Here is a 21047-nt window from a genome sequence, read left to right as displayed (position 1 = left end):
GATGATTACTGTAGTTCTCCTTCCGTGTGAGGGGAAGTGGACAGGCGTCTTGTGCCTCTGCTCAGCGTGGTTTGAGCAGTATTTTCTGTAATGTCACCTCATGCCCCTTGTATTAACTTGCCAGCCCCCACCCCCCCTAATCTCCTTCCCTGTTGAATGGAGTGCACACCTCCACTCCTGAGTGTCTTCGTGATGTAAGCAGGTGGTTGCTGGGAGAGAGGTGGATTCTGTTTGCTAGTTGCTTCCTTGTGCTGAGTTGACATTTTTGTTCTTCAAGATGATCTCCGAAGCAGTGCTGTTAGGAGGAATTTCAGATACAATCTAGTGTTCCCATAAATCATTAGGAAAGAAAATTGACCTTTCTCTCGCACACTCTGCTTCGTGTAGGCTGTGCCTAATTAAATATTTAGAGCTTCTTTGGTGTTCATTTCTGTTCAGAAGGAGGGTAAGACGCGGCTCTCAACCTCACAACTGAACAAGCACTTCTGTGGCAAAACACAGGGACTTGGGCTCCCACTTTTGTCGCTGAGTTAGCAGATGGATCCTGTAATCTTTGCAAAACATCCAACTGGCTCATTGGATGGATGATCTAAACTTTTAAGGCCACTTAAGCTGGTAGAAGTGAAAGTCACAGTGAGAATCAAGTGATCGACTTTGCATCTGTTCCTCCTCTTGAAGCGTTCCCTTTGAGTCGGAAGCACTTCATTCAGCAGCAAGTGCTTACGTCCATATTGCAACGTGGATGTTTATTCTTTGAGGCCATCTGTCATTTAACCACCTCTTCTGGCTAGGAAAAATTATTTAAAGTGTGTATGGGGGTGTGGGTGCGCACACACCACATGTATGCAGGTTCCTGAGGTGGCAGAAGAGGCCATTGAATCCCCTGGAGCTGGAGTTGCAGGTGGTTATGAGCCTCAGGTGGATGCTGAGAACCAAACTCAGGCCCTCTGGGAGAGCAATATTCATTCTTAGCCACTTAGCCATTTCTTCTGAGTTTGAGCATCCTTCTGTGCTCAAAAGACCATTTCTTAGAAAGCTGGTAATGGTGCAGTTTTTCCTACTAGGTACATACACCTGCTGGAGTTAAGGACTCGTCATGTGAGGATGTAGAGCCAGAGTTAGAAGGAGTCGTGAACCACCCAACATGGGTGCTGGGGACTGAACTCAGGTCCTCTGAAGGAGTAAAACATGCTTTTAACTGCTGAGCCATCTCTCTAGCCCCCTCTTTTAATTTTTATAGCATTTAGTTTCATATTTTAAATGTAAGAAAAATGCATTTAGGCATGTTTGGTATAATATAAGGTTAAATTATCTCAGCAGAAAGATAGAGTTTTAATATTTAGTAATTTTATATTTTAAAGTTGTATGGAAGGTTTTTTCCCCTAGTTTCACAATCTGCTTAACTCATGACCAAAAGTGGAAATTTTAAGAATTGTATTTGCCCATACTTGTTTAAACTGGATGTTTTTCTAATATTTCACCTTATTTCATTGGCTGAGAAGGAATAGAGGTGACCTTATGTTGCTGAGTGGTCTGTTCGGTCAGCATGGTTTAAATACCTTCTCTGTACTTCAGCCCAGGCCTTGTGGAGCTCCAGTCTGGTGACAGAGTAACTAGAGTAACTAGTAAGTAGTGTGCCAGGTGCTGTGGGGACAGATATGAGATGCCCTGGAATCTACAGAAATGGCTCGAGGTCTACTTGGGATGTCAGAGGCTTGAAGATGAGCGCCTAGGGCAGACTTACCCGTGCAAAGCCTCTGGGGAGGGAAGTCATGAGAGTCGGGCAGGAGCATGGAGTCAGACAGCTGACATGCAGTCAGACAGCTGACATGCAGTCAGACAGCTGACATGGAGACAGACAGCTGACATGGAGACAGATGACATGGAGTCAGACAGCTGACATGGAGACAGATGACATGGAGTCAGACAGCTGACAGGGAGTCAGACAGATGACATGGAGTCAGACAGCTGACATGGAGTCAGACAGACAGATGACATGGAGTCAGACAGATGACATGGAGTCAGACAGAGGACATGCAGTCAGATGACATGGAGTCAGACAGAGGACATGGAGTCAGACAGATGACATGGAGTCAGACCGCTGACATGGAGTCAGATAGATGACATGGAGTCAGACAGATGACATGGAGTCAGACAGACAGATGACATGGAGTCAGACAGAGGACATGCAGTCAGATGATATGGAGTCAGACAGAGGACATGGAGTCAGACAGATGACATGGAGTCAGACAGAGGACATGGAGTCAGACAGATGACATGCAGTCAGATGACATGGAGTCAGACAGATGACATGCAGTCAGACAGCTGACATGGAGTCAGACAGATGACATGGAGTCAGACAGCTGACATGGAGTCAGACAACAGATGACATGGAGTTAGATGACATGGAGTCAGACAGATGACATGAAGTCAGACAGAGGACATGGAGTCAGACAGATGACATGGAGTCAGACAGCTGACATGGAGTCAGACAGAGGACATGGAGTCAGACAGCTGACATGGAGTCAGACGACAGATGACATGGAGTCAGACAGCTGACATGGAGTCAGACAGATGACATGGAGTCAGAGGACATGGAGACAGATGACATGGAGTCAGACAGAGGACATGGAGTCAGACAGATGACATGGAGTCAGACAGATGACATGGAGTCAGACGACAGATGACATGGAGTCAGACAGATGACATGGAGTCAGATGACAGATGACATGGAGTCAGATGACGTGCAGTCAGACAGATGACATGCAGTCAGATGACATGGAGTCAGACAGATGACATGGAGTCAGACAGCTGACATGGAGTCAGAGGACATGGAGACAGATGACATGGAGTCAGACAGATGACATGGAGTCAGACAGAGGACATGGAGTCAGACAGATGACATGCAGTCAGACAGATGACATGGAGTCAGACAGATGGGTGCTATGCTATGGCAGCCGTAAGAGGACATCAGCTTTCACCCAGGAAGGTAAGAGGCTGTTAAAAGGATTGTAACTCGCTAGATAATGTGCGTTTAGAAGTACTGTGTGTAGAAAATATGCAGATAAGGTGGCCCTTTGAAGAAGCTTGCCCATATCCTGGAGGAGAGATGATGGGGAACTGGGCCTGGGGCTAGTAGGAAGGACCAAGTGAGCAGAGTTGATAGTTGGGGCTCACGACTCCTTGTCCAGAATGTCCCATTGTGTTCTTGCAGGACCTCCAGTCAGACACACCCCTGGGGGACCTGTGGCATCACGACTTCTGGGGCAGTAGACTGAGCAGCAATACCAGCCACAAGTCCTACCGGCCACTCACTGTCCTGACTTTCAGGTAAGGTGTAACAGTGGGAACAGAAGCGTCATTCGAGGTTTCTACGTGACATTGTATGTGTGTGTGTGTGTGGGGGGGGGGGTGTTCCAGTCATTAGTTCTTAGGTAGGTGGAGTACATATGTGTTGTAAGGTGTTTGTACTTATTTCAGGTCTTAGGGGGTGTGCCACAGGGACGATGTGCCCGAGGAATCTCCATATCAGCTGCACAAACTAAAACTGGAATTATGCAGAGATTAGCCTGGCCCCTGTGCAAGGATGATGCTCAGACCAGCAAAGCATCTGTCTCTCTGGTTCTCAGAGAGCTTACCCTTTGCCGTTTGGTTAGCAAAGCACCAGGGGAACAACGGATATGTATCAAAGCAACACAGACATCCAATAAAATTGTGTTTTTTTTTTTTTTCCTTGACAAAATGAAGCTCTGAATCGTCTTGCCATTACCAACTCAATATGTAAAATGAAAATGAAGTTTAAAGATGACTTCTGGTCCCTGTTAACCAGTTACTAGTCACATGACAGTTCTTATACCTGATCCTGGGATGCATTTAAATTCTTGTGTATACGTCTTGCAGAGAAACAGTTAAAAACAGTTAGAACCACCAGCAATTGAGAAGTAGTCACAAGAAAGACTCCCACTAACAGTAGGAAGAGATCCTGCAGAAGAAGGCTGGGGATACATATTGCTAAAGCACCTTTTTGTGCAGCTGTGTAGGTTACGTGGCTAGCTTAAATCTAGGCGCCTGTGGGGTAGCCTGGAGGGATTTGAGGTTTATCTTGTCCTTGGAAAATAGTCTCTTGGGGAAACATAAAAAAATACAAATAAAAAGGTCTAGCTTTCCTTTTGATTTTCCTTTCCCTGTATTTTCAGTGCCTCCCCTGTGACCTGGCCATTTCTCCCACTCTCCTCTATGGCTAATTGTGTTCACAGTTTCTTCAGGCTTCGTAGCTGGACAGGCATTATTACCTTAGTGCTGTTTTCATGAAGGAGGCACTAGGATCTTGCAACAGCTGCCATTCTGTTGTGTGTGCTTCTGCATCCACTGTGAACAACCAACGTTTGTTGCAGGATCAACTACTATCTGTCAGGAGGCTTCTACCCCGTGGGTTTCCATGTGGTCAACATCCTCCTGCACGGTGGCATCTCCATCCTCATGCTAGACGTCTTCTCGGTACTGTTCGGTGGCCTACAGTTCACCAGTAGAGGCCGGAGGGTACACCTTGCCCCCAGAGCGTCCCTGCTGGCGGCACTGCTGTTTGCTGTCCATCCAGTGCACACTGAGTGTGTAAGTATCACCCACGTGTGACAGTCTGCATGTGTATAAGAAGTAAGACATCTGTGTGCTGTCTGGTTTTCTGAAATTGGCTGTGCATGTGTTCCTTTTGCTTACAGAGTGCACATCATACTGTCTTCAGGAAATGCTTTCTGTGAGATGTTTGAAACAGTGAGTTCTAGGTCAGAGACATCTCTTTATGGACAAGTAACAGCTACCATACTGAGAGACTTTCTCCTCAGAGTGTGCCGTGATCTTGGGTGGCACTGTCTTTTTTAGCCTGTGTGATAACATAAACTTCAAGGGCTGAGTGCTGATGTTGCCCGACTTTGCAGCCTAAAGACCAGCAGTTAAGAACCTTCCTGCGGTGGTGGCGCATGCCTTTAATCCCAGCACTCGGGAGGCAGAGCCAGGCGGATCTCCGTGAGTTGAAGGCCAGTGCTGGGATTAAAAGTATGCACCACCACACCTGGCCTGGACAGTTTTTCTGTGGTAGCTAGATGTATGATTTAGAAAATAACTTTCTTAATATAATCGGCATAAGAGCACTATAACATCAGATGATCTGGTACAACTTTACAGGCAGTAAGTATCCCAAGAGGCTAAGAAAGTAAGTGTAGGGTATACTGAAACTCTGAGGTCCCATGGCCCGTGCTGGCACAGAGGAACTGCTCTTGAAGTCTCTCTGCTTGCCTGCCTCCTCCTCCTCCCTCCCTGGGTATCTTCCCCTTGGCCAGGTGATGAACAGCAGTGACAGGAGCCTAGCCTGCTGCCCTGTAGCCTTGCCTCTGTGCCTAGGACATGAAGAGCACACTTTAGACATAGACTGCTGAGATATAACTGGACATGTTCGAGGTTGCCAGCAAACTCCATATCACACCTGAGCACTTGGAAGATGTCAAGTGGCATGTTGCCAAAGGGAAAGATTGGATGTAGTCATCCTGGTAGCACAAAACACCTGGATTAGAATGCTACACATGCTGTTTCTCTCACTGTGGACTTTAATTTCTAACAGACATTAAAATGCCTACATTTAACTGATTATTCTGTTGAGGGTCTTAAAGTCAGTTCTAAAATGTTAAGCAGAATTCTTGTGTTTGCATCTGATTTCTCATGTCTGTTGTTTGGTTTTGAGAATGCCATGGAATCTTTATTGTGGTCTTCTACGGCCGATGCTGCAGGAGCCCACTTTAGACCTTTATCTCTTACCTGTGCAACCATGGCCAGGTTGGAACTGGCTGCAGCGTCGATTCTCCAGCCCAAGTATTTGCTGCATCTCAGATGCATACACTGCATCTGACACAGGCTTTATGGAAAAGCCCTGATTGACTATTTGCTTCTTGTCTAATAGGACATAATCATAAACCAAAATAAAATTGAATAATTAACCAAAGGATTTCCAAAATTCTGATTTTTAAGTATTGAAAAATTTATTTATAAAAAGGTTTCAAGGCCTGGGTATGCTTACACATGTTTGTGCGTACGCAAAGACACACACACACACACACACACACACACACACACACTTTGTAGATAAATGCAGCCATCTGCTAATCTTAAAAGGCCATATTTCATATCTTTGGAAGGAATTGAGGGAATGGAGAGGTAGCTCAGCTAGAGAAGTACTGTACTTGCTGTGCAAGTGTGGGGACCTGAGTTTGATCACCGGCAACCACATAGATCCTGGTGTAGGGGGGTGCATCTGTAGTCCCAGGAACTGCTCTTGAAGTCTCTCTACCTTCCTCCTCCTCCTTACGTGTGGGGGGAGGGGAGTGTTGACTGATTTTGATTTATATCATCTGAGGAACAAATCAATTTGGTTGTAATGATTTGAGGAAGGAGACACAGATTGTACTTAGGACCAGCCAGCATAGCCGAATTATCTAGTTATGGGGCCATGAGAGACCCTGTCTCAACCAAGGTGATCCGCCACTGGGGAATAATACCCAAGATTGACATCTCGCTTCTACATGCACAACCAAACATGTGCATGAGCACATGTGTACACACACAGGTGCAGGGGCACGCATGTACACACACACACACACACACACACACACACACACACAGGTGGTAGCTACCTGTGGGGAGAAAGGAATATTTGAAAATTCTCTTCATCTCTCAGCCAGTCCATGACAGCCATTTAAACTTGAATTTTGGAAAATAAGGGATAATTAAAAATTAGCATTCACAGACAGATACTTTGCATGTTTACCTTTCATTATTTTGACACATTATCCAATTTCCTCTTATCAGCTTTTCCCTGTTATCTCCCACTCTACATTTTTTATGCCCGCTTTAAACATGTGCAAAGAGCAAGACACCTGGAGCTTATCTTCAGGTGGCAGGGGAATGCCTCACAGGTGTCCTACCAGGATGGGAGAGACAGCTGGGTCTCTCTGTGATGTGGCTATGGCAGTCCCACCCTGCATGTGGCTCCCTGTGGAGGAGGACAGGGTTGATTGGAGTAAATGTGTGTCTGTGTCTATGTGTTAGGAGGATGGAGTAGCAGCAGGAGCCCTACCAGGTTTTAATGACATGCATGTGTTTGTAATTAATAGGAATGCCCCCCCCAGTGTTAATACTGAAGATATTTTTGCCCACTGCAAATAAACACTTCTATTTTCTCTGTTATGTTATTATTGGGATTTTTGTTTTGTTTTGTCGTTGTTGTTGTTGTTTGGAGACAGGGTGTCCCGTAGCCGGTGCTGGGATTGTAGAGGTGTACCACCATAACCAACTTAGCACCTAACATTCAAGCCGACCAGTGCGCCTGACACACAGGGTTCTGACCTCTGACCCAAGATGGCCCCAGGCAAAGTGGGATGAAGTGATCACCCTTCAGTCCGATCCCCATCTGTGCTCTGATTGGTAGGGAGATCATTACAACCAAATTGATTTGTTCCTCAGATGATATAAATCAAAATCAGTCAACACCCCTCCCCGCCAGGTAAGCCATCCCAAATCATTGTGGATTGTTAGTAGGCACATGAGGCCTCTAGCAGGGTACTGGTTCCCTGTGAGGGAGGAGAAGCATGAGCCGATACTGCTTAGGCCCTGATCTGGTTTTGGCTTACCCATCAGGATGAGATACCCACAAGAACATCTTGAGGACATGAGTACCATTGTGTTCAAAGCATGGCTAAAGGACAAGTTGCCTGGCTTCTGGTACCAGAAAAACTCAGGCCTCTTCAGGACTTCTACCCATCTACTACTGAACCCAGATGTTTTGCCAGGGAGGGAACAAGATGTGGTCCTTATGTCCCAGGCTGGTCTCAAATTCACTAGTAGCTATTTAGATGAGGCTGGCTTTGAACTCTTGTCCTCCTGCCTCCATCTTTCAAGTGCTGGGATTGTAGGCATGAACCATCATACCCAGATTTGAACACTGAAACACAAAAGGGATCAGTAGGGGTACACTTGCCCACCTCCTTCCCATCCCCCAAATTCTTTTTTTTTTTAAGATATATTTATTTATTATGTATACAGTACTCTGTTTGCATGTATCCCTGCAGGCCAGAAGAGGGAGCCAGATCTCATTACAAATGGTTGTGAGCCACCATGTGGATGCTGGAAATTGAACTTGGGACCTCTGGAAGAACAGCCGGTGTTCTTAACCTCTGAGCCATCTCTCCCCCCCCCCCCCCCCAATTCTTAATTCTTGTCCCTAGTAAGGAAACTCAGATGCCATCTGTTTGAGGAAGGATGTGTTTTTGTTTTTTCCAGAAAACCTTGACAGGAGTGTTTGAGGTAATCTGAAAGAAAAATACAACTGCTGGAGAGAAGTTTGCCTGAAAATACATATTTTGTAAATATCAAAAAAATAAAAGAGAGAGAGAGAGCGAAAGAGAGGGGGAAGAAGGGAGAGAGGAAGAGAAAGGAAAGAGGAAGGAAGGAAGAAGAGAATGCAAGCCTAGTCTTCCTTATGTCCATTTTCCAATGGTTAGATAGACCTGCTCTTGGATAGCCTTTGAGATTCTGTTCTGTGAGCTCTCTCTAATTACTGTTGACAAATGTTATTGAAGTGCTAAATGCTTCTTTAAAACACTTGCCGTAGGTTTATTTTTCATTTGTTTTTATGTCACGCAGTATAATCTTCATCACTTAAAGACTTGAGATTGTCTTTAATAGTTTTCCAAAATAGGGGTGGAGAGACAGCTCAGCTGTTTAACACTGAGCTCCCAACCAGAAGGACAGTAGTTTACCAAAAGAAAAGCTTTCCTTTAGAAAATGAGTTCACTTGTTTAAAGTTCATTTCCTGGCAGTTCTGTGCATGCACCTTACCCACCCTGACAGAAGGGGCTTCAACAGCCTGGTCCTTTTGGCTTCGTCCTTGGCTCTTGTCCAAACTGTTCCTTCCCCTTCAGCCCTTCCAAGAAGTCCTGGTTCTCCTTCCCTGCCTCTTCATAGCTTTCTGGTCTGCATTGGCTTTGGTTGCTTCTATTCTAAGAGGGTTTGGGGTTCACTCTGTCCAAAACCACAGCTCTAAAAAGCTCCTCTCCTTGTATCCCAGCGGGAGGCCCACAAAGCCTGGAAGCTCTGATCACTTCTTTACTTGCCACAGGGCCTCAGAAGCAGTGCCACACCCCCAAGGTGTCCTTGGTCCTTTTCCTGCCTGCCACTTTGTCCTATCTCTAGAAGCACTCTGGGATTCATGAAGGGCCCTAACAGGGAGCCACACTTACCATGTGCCAGGCTTTGTCTCTAGCTGCATCTCCCATTACTCAGCGTGCCCTTGATTGACTGAACTTACCTCTGAGGGTCCATAACGCATTATGTATTCATTTAACCCTCCAGTGACCCACCATGCTCTCTCCAGGTTCATGAAGCTTGTTTTGCCCCTTGCTTCCTGTCTTGGTTGATGCCATTTTCATGACAAAGTCCCTGACAATTTCAGAAGGAAGGGTGGACTGTGGCTCATCCTGGTAGGGAAGGCGTGGCAGCACAGCATGAGCTAGCTGGGCACATCAATCAGGAAGCAGAGAGAAGTGAATGATAGTGCTTCGCTCACTTTCTCATCTTTGGTGCTGCCCACATTAGAGGGAGTTTACCTCAGTTAAAAAGATTGTGTATGTGCACATACATGCATGCTTGATGTATGTGCATGCCTTATGATGGGGGGTGGGGCATGCATGATCCATATGCTTGCTAGAGGACCCCTGAAGTTTGTTCTCTCCATCCCCCTTTTTGTGGGTTCTGAGGATTGAACTCAGGTCCTCCAGGCTTGGGCAGCAAGTACCTTTAGCCACTGTTCCATCTTTCTGGTCCCAGGACTTATTTTTTTAGTGCTGTGCACTCTGAGCTGGTAACACTTTCAATTGAAAATCTCCTATGGAACATGAGAAACCTAGGTCACTGGTGTTCTTGGGTGTAGTGTGTTAAATAACATTGCTTTGCTAGACATGTGCCGTGCCCAGAACAGTCTGTTCAAACAGGCCGGTTTCTCTTAAAGCATTGAAGTGACGTCCCGTACCAGTGAGGGTGAAGAGAACGAACCAGCTGTAAGATAACACCATCGGGTTTGAACAGCACTACCAACATGATGTCATAGGGGTGGGGTCTAGTGAGTTGCTTGCTTTGTGTCTAAGGAACATTTTGTATATCCAAAATTTAGGAATGCTTAAATGTTTTTTATGTAAATCTTTCTCCCCCCTTCTTTTAAGGTCGCTGGTGTTGTTGGCCGCGCAGACCTCCTGTGTGCCCTGTTCTTTTTGTTATCTTTCCTTGGCTACTGTCAAGCATTTAAAGAAAGTAAGCATTATGTTTGCCTTCATTTGCCTTCTTCATAGTTCTGTCCTTTGGAACAGTGTTTTAACAGACAGTGAATTAGTCTGTTCATATAAGGTTATTGTTTGGAGGTGCAGTAGGTCAGAGGGTTAGACTTTTCCTTCGTACATGTGTTTATTTCACTACCCTTTTCACAATGCAGTATTCTAAGTCAATAATAAAGAGTTCCCACACCACTGTCCTGGTGAGCAGCGAAGCTGAGCAGAACTACAGAAGCACTTGTGTTAGGGAGGGGGCTGTTTTATTTCCAGCAAAATTACACAATTGCACACTAGCTTGGGACTCTGTGGACATCATATGTGTTTATGGCCACGCTGCCCCATCATAATTTCCAAGAGTGGATTGAAACAGCCCTGTGAGAGTCTTCGTTCCATTGTCCCTCCCCCTTCCTTGCATGTAGGCTAAACCTGAGCTCTGGTTGTGTCTCTCGTTCTCTCAGACATGCAGCTCCATTTCGACATAAGAGAAGGGGGACTCTGCCCCGTGCCGATGATGTCCACTTTGGGTAGGCATGACCACACCCCACACCCTTGTGTCATTTTTTTAAAATCATGCCCAGACAAAGAAACACTGCCTACCAGTTGATACCTAGGAGTCTGGGACAAGTGAGTGGAATAGCTTCAAGGGTAGAGAAAAGCAAGGAGCCACTCCTCTTCCAAAGACCAAAGGTGAACACGGCAGAAAGGCACACCTCCATCGGTTCCTTCGGCAGGGTCTTGCCACTCTTGGCTGCTCATGGTGATCTGGCGAGGTTGTACCTGTCACAGTCTCACAGCAAAGCTGTAGAGATGGCGACACCAATCATGTTTTCCGTAAGATTATGAATCAGGAATCAGAGGGGGTCTCCCTCTCATGGACATGTTTATTAGAGCTAATGTCACTGCATGTTCTAACATTGGCAGTTCAGTCAGAATCTGCAGGAACACAGGAGCTTCTCAGCATTCAGACTTTTTCTCCAAGAAAATTAAAACTTCAGACTTGTAGGGTTTTTTTTCAGAAATGTCTCTTTAAGTCATAATTTATTAATCTTAACATAGCCTTGTTAAAACAACTACTTGCAATTAAGCATGGATTTGAGTCATCAGACGTGCTTTTTGAAGAAAGTATTTATATTAAATACTAAGTATTAAATATTAAATATCAGTAGATTTAACATGTAGGATGCAGCATATAGAACCTCCCACTGCTTTTAAAGATTGCTCTTGTGAAGTCCTAGGGAAATCATCACAACACTAAAAAATCCTTCTAATGAGTGAAGTGACAAATCTGTTAGACTTTTGAATAGAGTGTTCTTTCAGATAGTGAAAAAAAAAAAAAAACAACTAAAGCTACTTTGTATTCCCTTCCTGGATTCTTTACTCTTCTGTGTTCCAATTCATGAATTTGTGCATTAATATTTATATAGTATATGTATGTCTGTTTTCAAGTTCCTTTATAATCATAAAATTGTTTCTAAGGGCCATCCATACAAAAAGTAATTGGTTTATGAAGCCTTTGGGACTGAGTTTGGCTTGGTAGTGGATCATTTTCCTGGCTTAGGGAGGCCCCAGTTTCTGTTCCTAGTTCTGTAAAGGCAAAATGAGTACACATGGAGTCTTTAGAAACGATGGTGAGGGTGAAGGTACTTCAGTGTGTGGTAGTTTTTCAGTTTATTCATACAATTTGATTCCTGGGAAGTCAGTGAAAAACTGTTAGCCATATACTTTTCTTTTTTGGTCCAGTGATGCTATTTTATCATTTATACTGCATTTATTTTAGCATGAGAAAGAGATGATTAGGTCTTAAATTCATAAATATCTCCAGTAAAGTTAATTTGGACATGTTTCCTGTCTGTAGCTCAGTAGCAGTGGTGGCATGGGCTCATGTGGAATCCTCTAGGATTATGAGTGGATGCTGATTTGTTTGATGTTCCTGCAGCCGTGAGAAGACAAAACAATGGATGTGGGAGCCTTCACAGAAGCCCTCTGTCTACCTCTTGTCTGTAGTCACCTCATCTCCCTGGAATTCTGGTTACTGATTAACTTGAACTCATTTTAAAATAGGAAAGAGTAGACCAAATGGAGCCCGTGGAGTTGCTCCACTTGGTCTCTGACACTTCGTGGTTACGTGGTCTTTGGGAAGTATGAAGTTGTGGTAGTTGGTGCCTTGATCCTGAAAGTTACTCTCAGCCTTGGATCTCTGCATCCTTTCTGCCCCCTAACTGTTCACTTGCCCTGGCATGCTTGAGTTGGAGATACCTTAGTTACAGCAGAGTCTAAAGTGGGTGGTTGAAATCGCCTTCTCTAGAGTCTTCATCATTGTGAGTTAATTTCACTGCTGTTTGTCAGCGCTCCTGGTTTTTCTGTCTGCGGAAAGATGGAATTCTGCCTTGCATTTCCATGGCATGTCCAGGGGTTCCAAGTTGTCTGAGGGGGTCTTACATACACTGATTAGTTTCCTTGCAGGGAGGCCCTTCTCTCTCTTGAGCAGGGTCATAGGCCTGACCCCCACTGTAGTTACCTAAGGACTTTGTGTCCTGATGGGCACCTGCCTTGCTCCTCTGGACCAGGGCATAAACCAGCCACTCGGTCTCCCCCTCACCCCTCCCATCCCGTCCCCTGTGCACCCCCAAGTATTCCCTTGTCTCTTGACAGAGGTACCATGTCTCCAAGAACTTTCCTTGGAAAGTATTTGTGGTTTTCTTGACTTTCCAAACATGTCAAGAGTAGAATGTTCTGTTGGAGTAAGTACTAGCTCCTTGGAAACATCCTTAAGCACCATGTTGATGTTCAGCTTAGCATATATATTACCTAAGACTTATCTCTTCTTCTCTTCTCTTCTCTTCTCTTCTCTTCTCTTCTCTTCTTTCTCTCTCTCTCTCTCTCTCTCTCTCTCTCTCTCTCTCTCTCTCTCTCTCTCTCTCTCTCTCTCTCTCTCTGGTTTTTCAAGACAGGGTTTCTCTGTATAGCTTTGCGCCTTTCCTGGTTCTCACTCTGTAGATCAGGCTGGCCTTGAACTCACAAAGATCCTCCTGCCTCTACCTCCCAAGTGCTGGGATTAAAGGCGTGCGCCACCACCGCCCAGCTGCATGCAAGGTCCATAAACCTTCGCAGAGGAAGAACAGAAAGTTCCCTCTGCATGAAAGATGTTAGTAAAACGTGCTTGTGGTCTCTGATACTGTTCAAAAGTACCACAGGGATTCGTCAATTTAGATCATTCACCCCTCACCAATCAGTCACATTTTAAAAAGCATTTCTTGTGCCAGCCCTGTGTCTAGTGCTGAGATTGCAAAACCTAAAAAGACAAAGTCCACACGGCCCCATGGGGGATCTACAGTCCCACATGTATTATATGTGTATGTGTTGGGGACTAGTATCTTAAGGTGTGTTACTGTTGCTTATGTTGCATTTGTTTAACTCTGAAGCTGTGTTACTGTGTCTGTGTAAAACACCTAATGGTCTAATAAAGAGCTGGCCGATAGCAAGGCAGGACTGGCAGGCAGAGTATATATAGAGGCAGGAAACTGGAGTGAGAGATCTAGGAGCCAGAGAGGGAGGAGGACCCAGGGGGCAGCCACCCAGCTACAGCAAGCCAGGGAGTAAGAGTAAGGTTTGCAGAAGTAAGAGGACAGAAAAAGCCCAGAAGGATAATTTAAGTTAAGGAAACCTGGTTAGAAACTAAGACAAGCAAAGGCTGGTGTTTGTAACTAATAATAAGCCTCCGTGAGTGAATTTATTTGGGAGCTGGGTGGAGGGCCCCCCAAAAGACCAAAAACCCTTAACAACATATATGTGTATACACACACACACACATCATATTTAAGTATGTAAAAATACTTTTTTTCACATGTTCGACATCATACCTAGGGACTTACATATGCCAGTCAAGTGTTCTACCACTGACTTACATCTCTAGCCCCAGTCCAGGATGTTCTGATTAAAATACAGCTTGCGTTATTTAGAATGGCCAAGGAGCTGAGTGTTCCCCTTCTCCACTTCTCCTCCCGAATCGGTCCTTCCTTTCTCTACCGCTCTGCATGTGCTCAAGAAAAGATACCTTATCATGGCATTTGTGGAATAGATGGGAGTGGCCTTTGCACCACGAATACCTTTGACACCCTATCAGGTTTCCATCGGTCCAACAGAACACAGCTTTTCATAGTAAGAGGCATTTGAGTGTCTATGTTTCCATGTGTCTTAAATCATCACGATTTTCTTTTCCCTAGCTTGTCAATTCAGATGAACATAGGCCAGGCAGTCCTTATGGCTTCCCGCCATACATAATGTTCTGCCTGTGTTTGTAAGTACAGCAGAGAATTAAAACTCTTTGTAGTAGGAGTGCAGTTTTTACTGGAATGAAAATAATCATGCTGTTTAATGTGGAGGCTTAATGTTTAAAGCAACCAGCTCAAAGACCTGGTCTTTGTACTTCGAGAATTTGAATATATAAAGTCAATAAAAAGGAGGTCCGGTTTTAGTTACATGTAAATTTGATATTTGAGAGAGGTTTTTACATTGGAACTGAGTTAATACTGTTTTACAAGAGAACAGAAATTAAGTGCTCTGAATTGACTTAACTAGTTAGAGGGCTCTCTGAGAGGCTGTGTAGCTCCTTTTTGGTAACCTCATTAGCTTTCTTTATAGGCGCAGTCTGTATGATTATAAAGTCTAAACAGTCTTTAGGCCTCACGCCCTGGCATTTTCAGGGAATGGAGGGAAATCTGCTCACTGTCGTTTCCAGGGCTCTGCCTGGTTTTCTTTTTCTTTCTTGTGCTTTCATCGTATAAGTTCTTTTGGAACAGAATCTTTTTTTAAATGAAAATGTTCTTATAAAGGCATCAGACATTTACTTTAAATATCATTAAATCAGATGAGTTGAAGGTACATGGAATTTTTTTTTTAATGCCCATACTAAAAATGTGCTGTTCTCATGAGATGTTTTGTCAATACCAAAAGCTCCTTCAAAGCCCGCTATTTCAGACTGGAGACGGGTAAGCCCTGTCAGCAAGCTTGCGAGAATGTTGAAACCACTGCCATTCTTGGACAGATGCCTTCAACTAGGACTGGACGTCTCCCTCGCACTGGGAGGAGGGATCTTCCAGAGAGGGATGGTCTTGCTACATTGCTCTAACACACACTTTAAGTTCTCAGCTCAGCCAGATGCCAACAGGATCTCAGAGCTCATTTGCTTCTAATTCTTAAGCCTTTTTAACTCTGCTGCTGTCCTGTTGTAGTTCAGCCAGAAACCCAGAGTTTTCATTCCCTTTCATTTCATTTAAGATGTGGTTTTTTTTTTCTTTGTCTTAGAAATCATGATGCTTAAAAAATAAGCGTGCCCAATTGGGTTACTCATACCCGCCACCTTATACTCTGGAGGCAGAGGCAGGGGGATTGCAATTTTGAGGCTAGCCTAGACTACAGTATAAAAAAATTGCCATAAAAATAGTTAACTGCCTAACTGTGTCATATGGAAATAAGGAAACCTGTTTTTAGGCCTGAGGTCATTGCCGGTAGACTGTCGAGAGTGGTGTTCTATATGTATCTTTCTTCTCTGCCTTCATTTCCCTGGGTTCCTCCCTCGCTTGAATTTCTCCACATGGTCCCCTGTCTGAGGACAGCAAGTCCAACTCTCATTCTATGCATGGAAGCGGGCTTGGTTGGTTCCAGCACTTGGAACGCGAGTCTGATGCTCATTGTGTAGCTCTGGCAGCTACAGAGTTGTGACCACCTGTCGTGGTGGCGCGGTTCCCACACACACCATGATGTGCCAGTTTCGCTCGGCGGAGCTGCCAGGCAGAGGGTGGTGAAGAGGGCTAGCTTGTACAATGTGCTGCTTTTGCTGAAAGGAGAGCCTCCCTCTGGAAGGAGTGCCAAGTCGGAGGCACATGCTTCATTAAATTGGTCACATCTGTTGGCACTTGTGGGCGTTAGTGCTGACAAGTGTCTTTCCCCTCCACTCCTTCAGCATTTGCCTCCATTGACCTAAGGGGCTGCATCATCTTGGGTGATAGAGACACGGACTGAGGCAGGGAGGGCGTGATGGAGGCATGTCTCCTGCGTTCTGGATCTTAAGCTGTTGGTGTTGGTTATGCTGAGTAATTGTCCTGGAAAGAGATCTTCCTCGAAGTGAAAGATGGGATGGCCACAATTTGTCATGCTCTCCTGCAGTCTTCTGAGCTTAAAATCTAGCAGTCTGGACAGAATCGGGGCAGTGAACTCCAGCAAAAGTACTTGTATAGAGCTGTGTACAAGTTAGAATTACCTGTCTCAGGGAGACTTTATTTCCGCCCAAAGATATTCATAAGTACAAATGTATTAGAAGCAACATTTGCTCCAAGGTTTATTTTTACTGTCTCTTACAGTTGCTTCTAAGTTTAAAATTAATCCATTTTCCTTATGCTTTTTATATTACATATTTTTTAAAAATTAAATGGCCTCTTACATGTTAGGGATACTTCCATCCTGAAGAGGTTTGAAGGCTAAATTCAAAATGAAAAGACTTGAGTTCTAACTGTATTCGTTTACACTGAGAAAATTACTAACTTTCTGGTGGTATTGCACAATTGCATATGAAATGTGGAGATATAAAAGACTAATAAACATGGAACTAAAAGAAACCGTTAACTCAGTATTATGTGCAAAGTGGCCCAGTGTTTCTGTCACTGTACTGAGATGTTCATACTTGCAATGAGAGTTGCTGGCATTGGTTGCCTGGTTAAAAACCACCACAAAAACATGAAGTCTAAATTCACCTAGGTTATGTTGCCTATTGGCCATGATTAGCAGTAGTTGCTTTGATAAACCAATATTAAAAGTAAATCTTAATTTAGGGGAATTGCATGGATAAAACTACACTAAACGGGATTGTCCCAGAACTCAGAGCCAGTTTCCCAGTTTAAGTTTTTACCCACCCTTGGTGGGTAAATAGAAGCATTTTGCTGATGTTGTGTAGGTTGGTTGACCTTGGTTTATAATGCACAGACATACTATGTGTTTGTAAAGAAGACCCCTTGACTTAAATGATAAGATTTTAGAGATTTATTTATTTTGTGTACGGTCTGAGTGTATTATGTGCCACATGTAGGCAGGCACCTGTGTGCAGAAGCCAGAGGGTGTGGGATCTTCTAGAACTAGAGTTACAAGTGGTTGTGAGATGTCTCATGTGGGTGCTGGAAATGAAACCTGGGTCCTCTGGAAGAGCAGCAAGTGTTCTTAATCGTCTCTCCAGCCCCAGACAATAGGGTTTTAAAGATGAAGCTATCTGGTGTAGATTCTGGAAGACACCCTAACTAACACATGTGCATGCTTCGTTGTATGGCTCCAGGTAAAATACTGGTAACTCTGTAGCAAAGAATAGATGAGAAAAAGTTGGATTTAAATCAGCAGACTCATCTCATACTTGGCAAGATTTCAGAGGTATGACTGGAATACAGACATAGCACTGTTCAGGTCATCTCATTTGTGAGCTGAGACTCTGATCATGAGGTCTGTAGACACTGCCATGTAGTAGAAAGATAACAGGGTCTCCTTGTCCTTTTCCGTTTCCTAGTGTCTAAGTTACAGAAAGAAACAAGTGGGCTGGAATGTAGCTTAATTGGTAGGGTGCTTGCATATCATGCTCAAAGCCCTGAGTCCAGTTCCAGCTCCCATGAACCAGACCTGTAATCTCAGCATTTGAGAGGTAGAAGGAAGAGGATCAGAAATTCAGGATTATTCCTACTACATAGTGAGTTTGAGGCCAGGCTGGGATATGAATCCTTGTCTCAAAATAAAAAAGTAATTAGATGAATTTTAGTGTATCAAAAATACAGTTTTATATAGAACCAGTATAAAATGTGAAATATTTTACATTATTTTTTCATACAGAGTCTTTGGAATCTCAGCTGGGACTAGATAAATTTCAAGTGCTTGTTAGCATTAATGTCTTGCTTCTAGATGGCAGCAAGTCTGAGTGTGGCTCTCTGCAGGTAAAGCTGTCTCCAGGTTAATAACTGACCATTGAAGGGTTGCCTTTGATCCGAAATGGCCACTAATTTCAGAGTCAGCGCCCGATAGTAACTGGTTGCTGATGCTGAAGAAACCTGAGCAGAGAAACGGTGTCTTCACCGCATAGGTTTTTGCCTTGGGTGTGTTATGTCAGAAGCCAAAAGGAGGATGTGGTGAAGGAAGCGAGAGTGGGCAACATTTCAGCGCTTTCTGATACCGCGATAAAGCATGACAAAAGCAAGCTGGAGAGGAAGGGGTTTATTTCAGTTTACGCTTCCACATCACAGCCCCTCCTTGAAGCCAGGGCAGGAACTCAAGACAGGAACTGGAGGCAAGAGCTGAAGCAGAAACAGGGAAAGATGCTGCGAAGTGGCTTGTTCCCCCTGTGTTCCTCAGCCTGCTTTTTATACGACCGTGATGATGACACTGTTTATAATGCGCCAACCCTCCCTCATTGGTCGTCAATCCAGACAATACACAGCAGACTTTCTTCAGACCGATCTGACGGAGGCATTCTCTCAAGTAAGATTTCCTGTTCCCAGATTTGTCCTGTTTCTGCCAAACTAACAAAAACCATCCAGCACAGGGCATGAGAGGCATAGTACAATTGTGAAGTGACCCTGGGGAAAAAACTTGATAAAGCCACAGGCTATGTTTTCTGTCTTGTTTTTATACATTCCGTTAAGTCTATGTTAGCCATCCATGAAGATGTCTGTTTTGAATTCTAGACTAGATAAATGGGTCATGAGTCCTTCAATTTTACAACCACATAGACTTTAGCTTTGTGCTAACAGGGTGCCTTCAAGAGTCATCCTTTGCATGTTTTAAAGGGGGAACGGGGACTTTGTTTCCTATTACATCCCAATGGGGGAAAATTCCTCATGTTGTATTTAAGTAAAATATGAAGTAATTCCATTTTTCTAGGAAGATATGTAAAATGATTTGGGGATGTGCTTTTAAAATTATGAATTTGGGAAATCACTATGTTTTGGTAAGAAGTATGAGGTGAGAGTGATTTATAAATCAAATCCATAAAAATATAAATAAAACAAAATTGGTGGTGAAAGACAAAGCTCCACAGTTTGAGGATGGCTATACTGACTATATAAGGTCATTGAAGTCATAGACTTCAGGTCTGGCTAATCTCACTGTATAATGTTTTTTATTTGCAAGTTCTTTACAAGAAGTTTTAATAATTAAAAAAAAAAATCAAGTCCAGATCACATGTTGAGGTAGAACAGAATAAAGTGTGTTGGCAGTTATAACTGTATAGAACAGTTAGGCTTAGAGTTTAGTGGACATAATTACGATGGAATGAGGCTGGACTGCAGCACCTCATGCTGGGTCTGGAACATGCAAAGCCTCCAATCGGAATCCTGCTTACTATGGTAGCCTTTGGTAATGGTGGTGGCTCTAATTGTGATCTTTTGGTATTACATGCAGATAAGTCATTTTTGTAAGTAAAGCCATCCTTCATTTGTTTGGTAGAACTCGATAAATGTGTAATGGTTCTTACTGGAGAAACAGTGAGACTTCCAGGCCTTCAGCCACCTGAACAGCCTGGGGCTTAAGCCATGAAATTTAGAAAGGCAAGCTTATGCTCAGCATAAAGAATTATATTCCTAATGGACCAGAACTTAAATGAAATGGGCTGTGTTATGAGATGCTCACGCCTGTGCTGAAGTTACTCAAGTCTAGGCCAGGTGGCCCCCTGCTGGAAGCATCCTGGAAAGGATTCTCCTTCATCCACTTAGAGTCAATCAATCGGGTACTGCTGCTGTCTGGTCACTACAGTCCTCCGTGGCTCTTAGCCAGGCAGGGTGCTGGCAGTGTAGCTTGCTGCCAAGGTGATGTTGGGGGTCTATAGTGTCCAATAGACCTGTTAAATAGAAGCATGTTAAAAAAAAAAAAAGCTTGCTAGTTCCCATCCTTGGGATTCCTGACTCAGTAGACCTGAATGGGTAGTAATTCTGCATTTTTAGCAATATCTAAGCTCAGGCTCAGGCCCTCAACCTGAGTAGCACTGGTTTAGGCCAGTGGTTTCCCAATAGGCATGGTTCCTCCCACCAAGGTCATTTAGCAGTATCTGTAACACAGTTGGTTAGAGATGCTTCTGCTATCTAATGAGTAGACGTGCACCTAAATTTCCTGTGATATGTAGCATTGCCCCCACAGCAAAGCATCGACCAACCAAATGTCTCATCTTGAGAAATTCTCATGTGGGGCAATAAGAGGAAATCCAGTCTCTATGATATACTGAAGAATGTCCTGATGGATTGTGGGTTATGATTATGCAGTTTATAGGCCATGGCTCCTCCTAACTTAATCTGGGGTGTCAGTTAGTGACACCCATCTACAGGTAATCAGGCAAGCAGGCCACTTGCTGTTGTAACTGCAGTAAAGCAAGTGAATTGGAAGGGAGGCTGCCTGGGAGAGTGGGGATGTGGATTCACAGCTTAAGTGACATTTGACAGCTTCATAAGAAGGGCAGGATTTTGCCAGGGGCGTACTAGCCCAGGGGAATGGGGCAGGCGAAGCAATATGGGAATCTGTTGAGTTGGCTACTATGCCTGGGATTGAATATAGACCAGGGAAGCTAGAGGGGTGCCAGGTGGTCACAGTAGCGAGGCCACTAATGAAAGCCACACTCACAAGGGTTATCCTTAGCCTGAAGGCAACAGCAGGTGTCAGTCCTGG

The 21047-nt window shown here is 44.2% G+C and overlaps 1 protein-coding gene across 3 annotated transcripts in view; it reads left to right on the top strand.

The window, feature by feature from the left end:
- The window catches only part of Tmtc4 (transmembrane O-mannosyltransferase targeting cadherins 4), a 64500-nt gene that overhangs the window by 7708 nt on the left and 35745 nt on the right, over positions 1–21047 (top strand). For all 3 annotated transcript variants that reach the window (XM_076545613.1, XM_076545614.1, XM_006978780.4), the window contains exons 3-5: positions 3215–3330; positions 4395–4611; positions 10263–10350. In XM_076545613.1, the coding sequence (XP_076401728.1) occupies positions 3215–3330; positions 4395–4611; positions 10263–10350 (421 nt within the window). The remainder of the gene's footprint in view (positions 1–3214; positions 3331–4394; positions 4612–10262; positions 10351–21047) is intronic.

This window comes from Peromyscus maniculatus, chromosome 9 (genome assembly GCF_049852395.1).
Source record: "Peromyscus maniculatus bairdii isolate BWxNUB_F1_BW_parent chromosome 9, HU_Pman_BW_mat_3.1, whole genome shotgun sequence".
Lineage (NCBI taxonomy): Eukaryota > Metazoa > Chordata > Mammalia > Rodentia > Cricetidae > Peromyscus > Peromyscus maniculatus.
The sequence above is the reverse complement of the archived record's forward strand: the minus strand, read 5'-3'. Positions and strand labels throughout refer to the sequence as shown.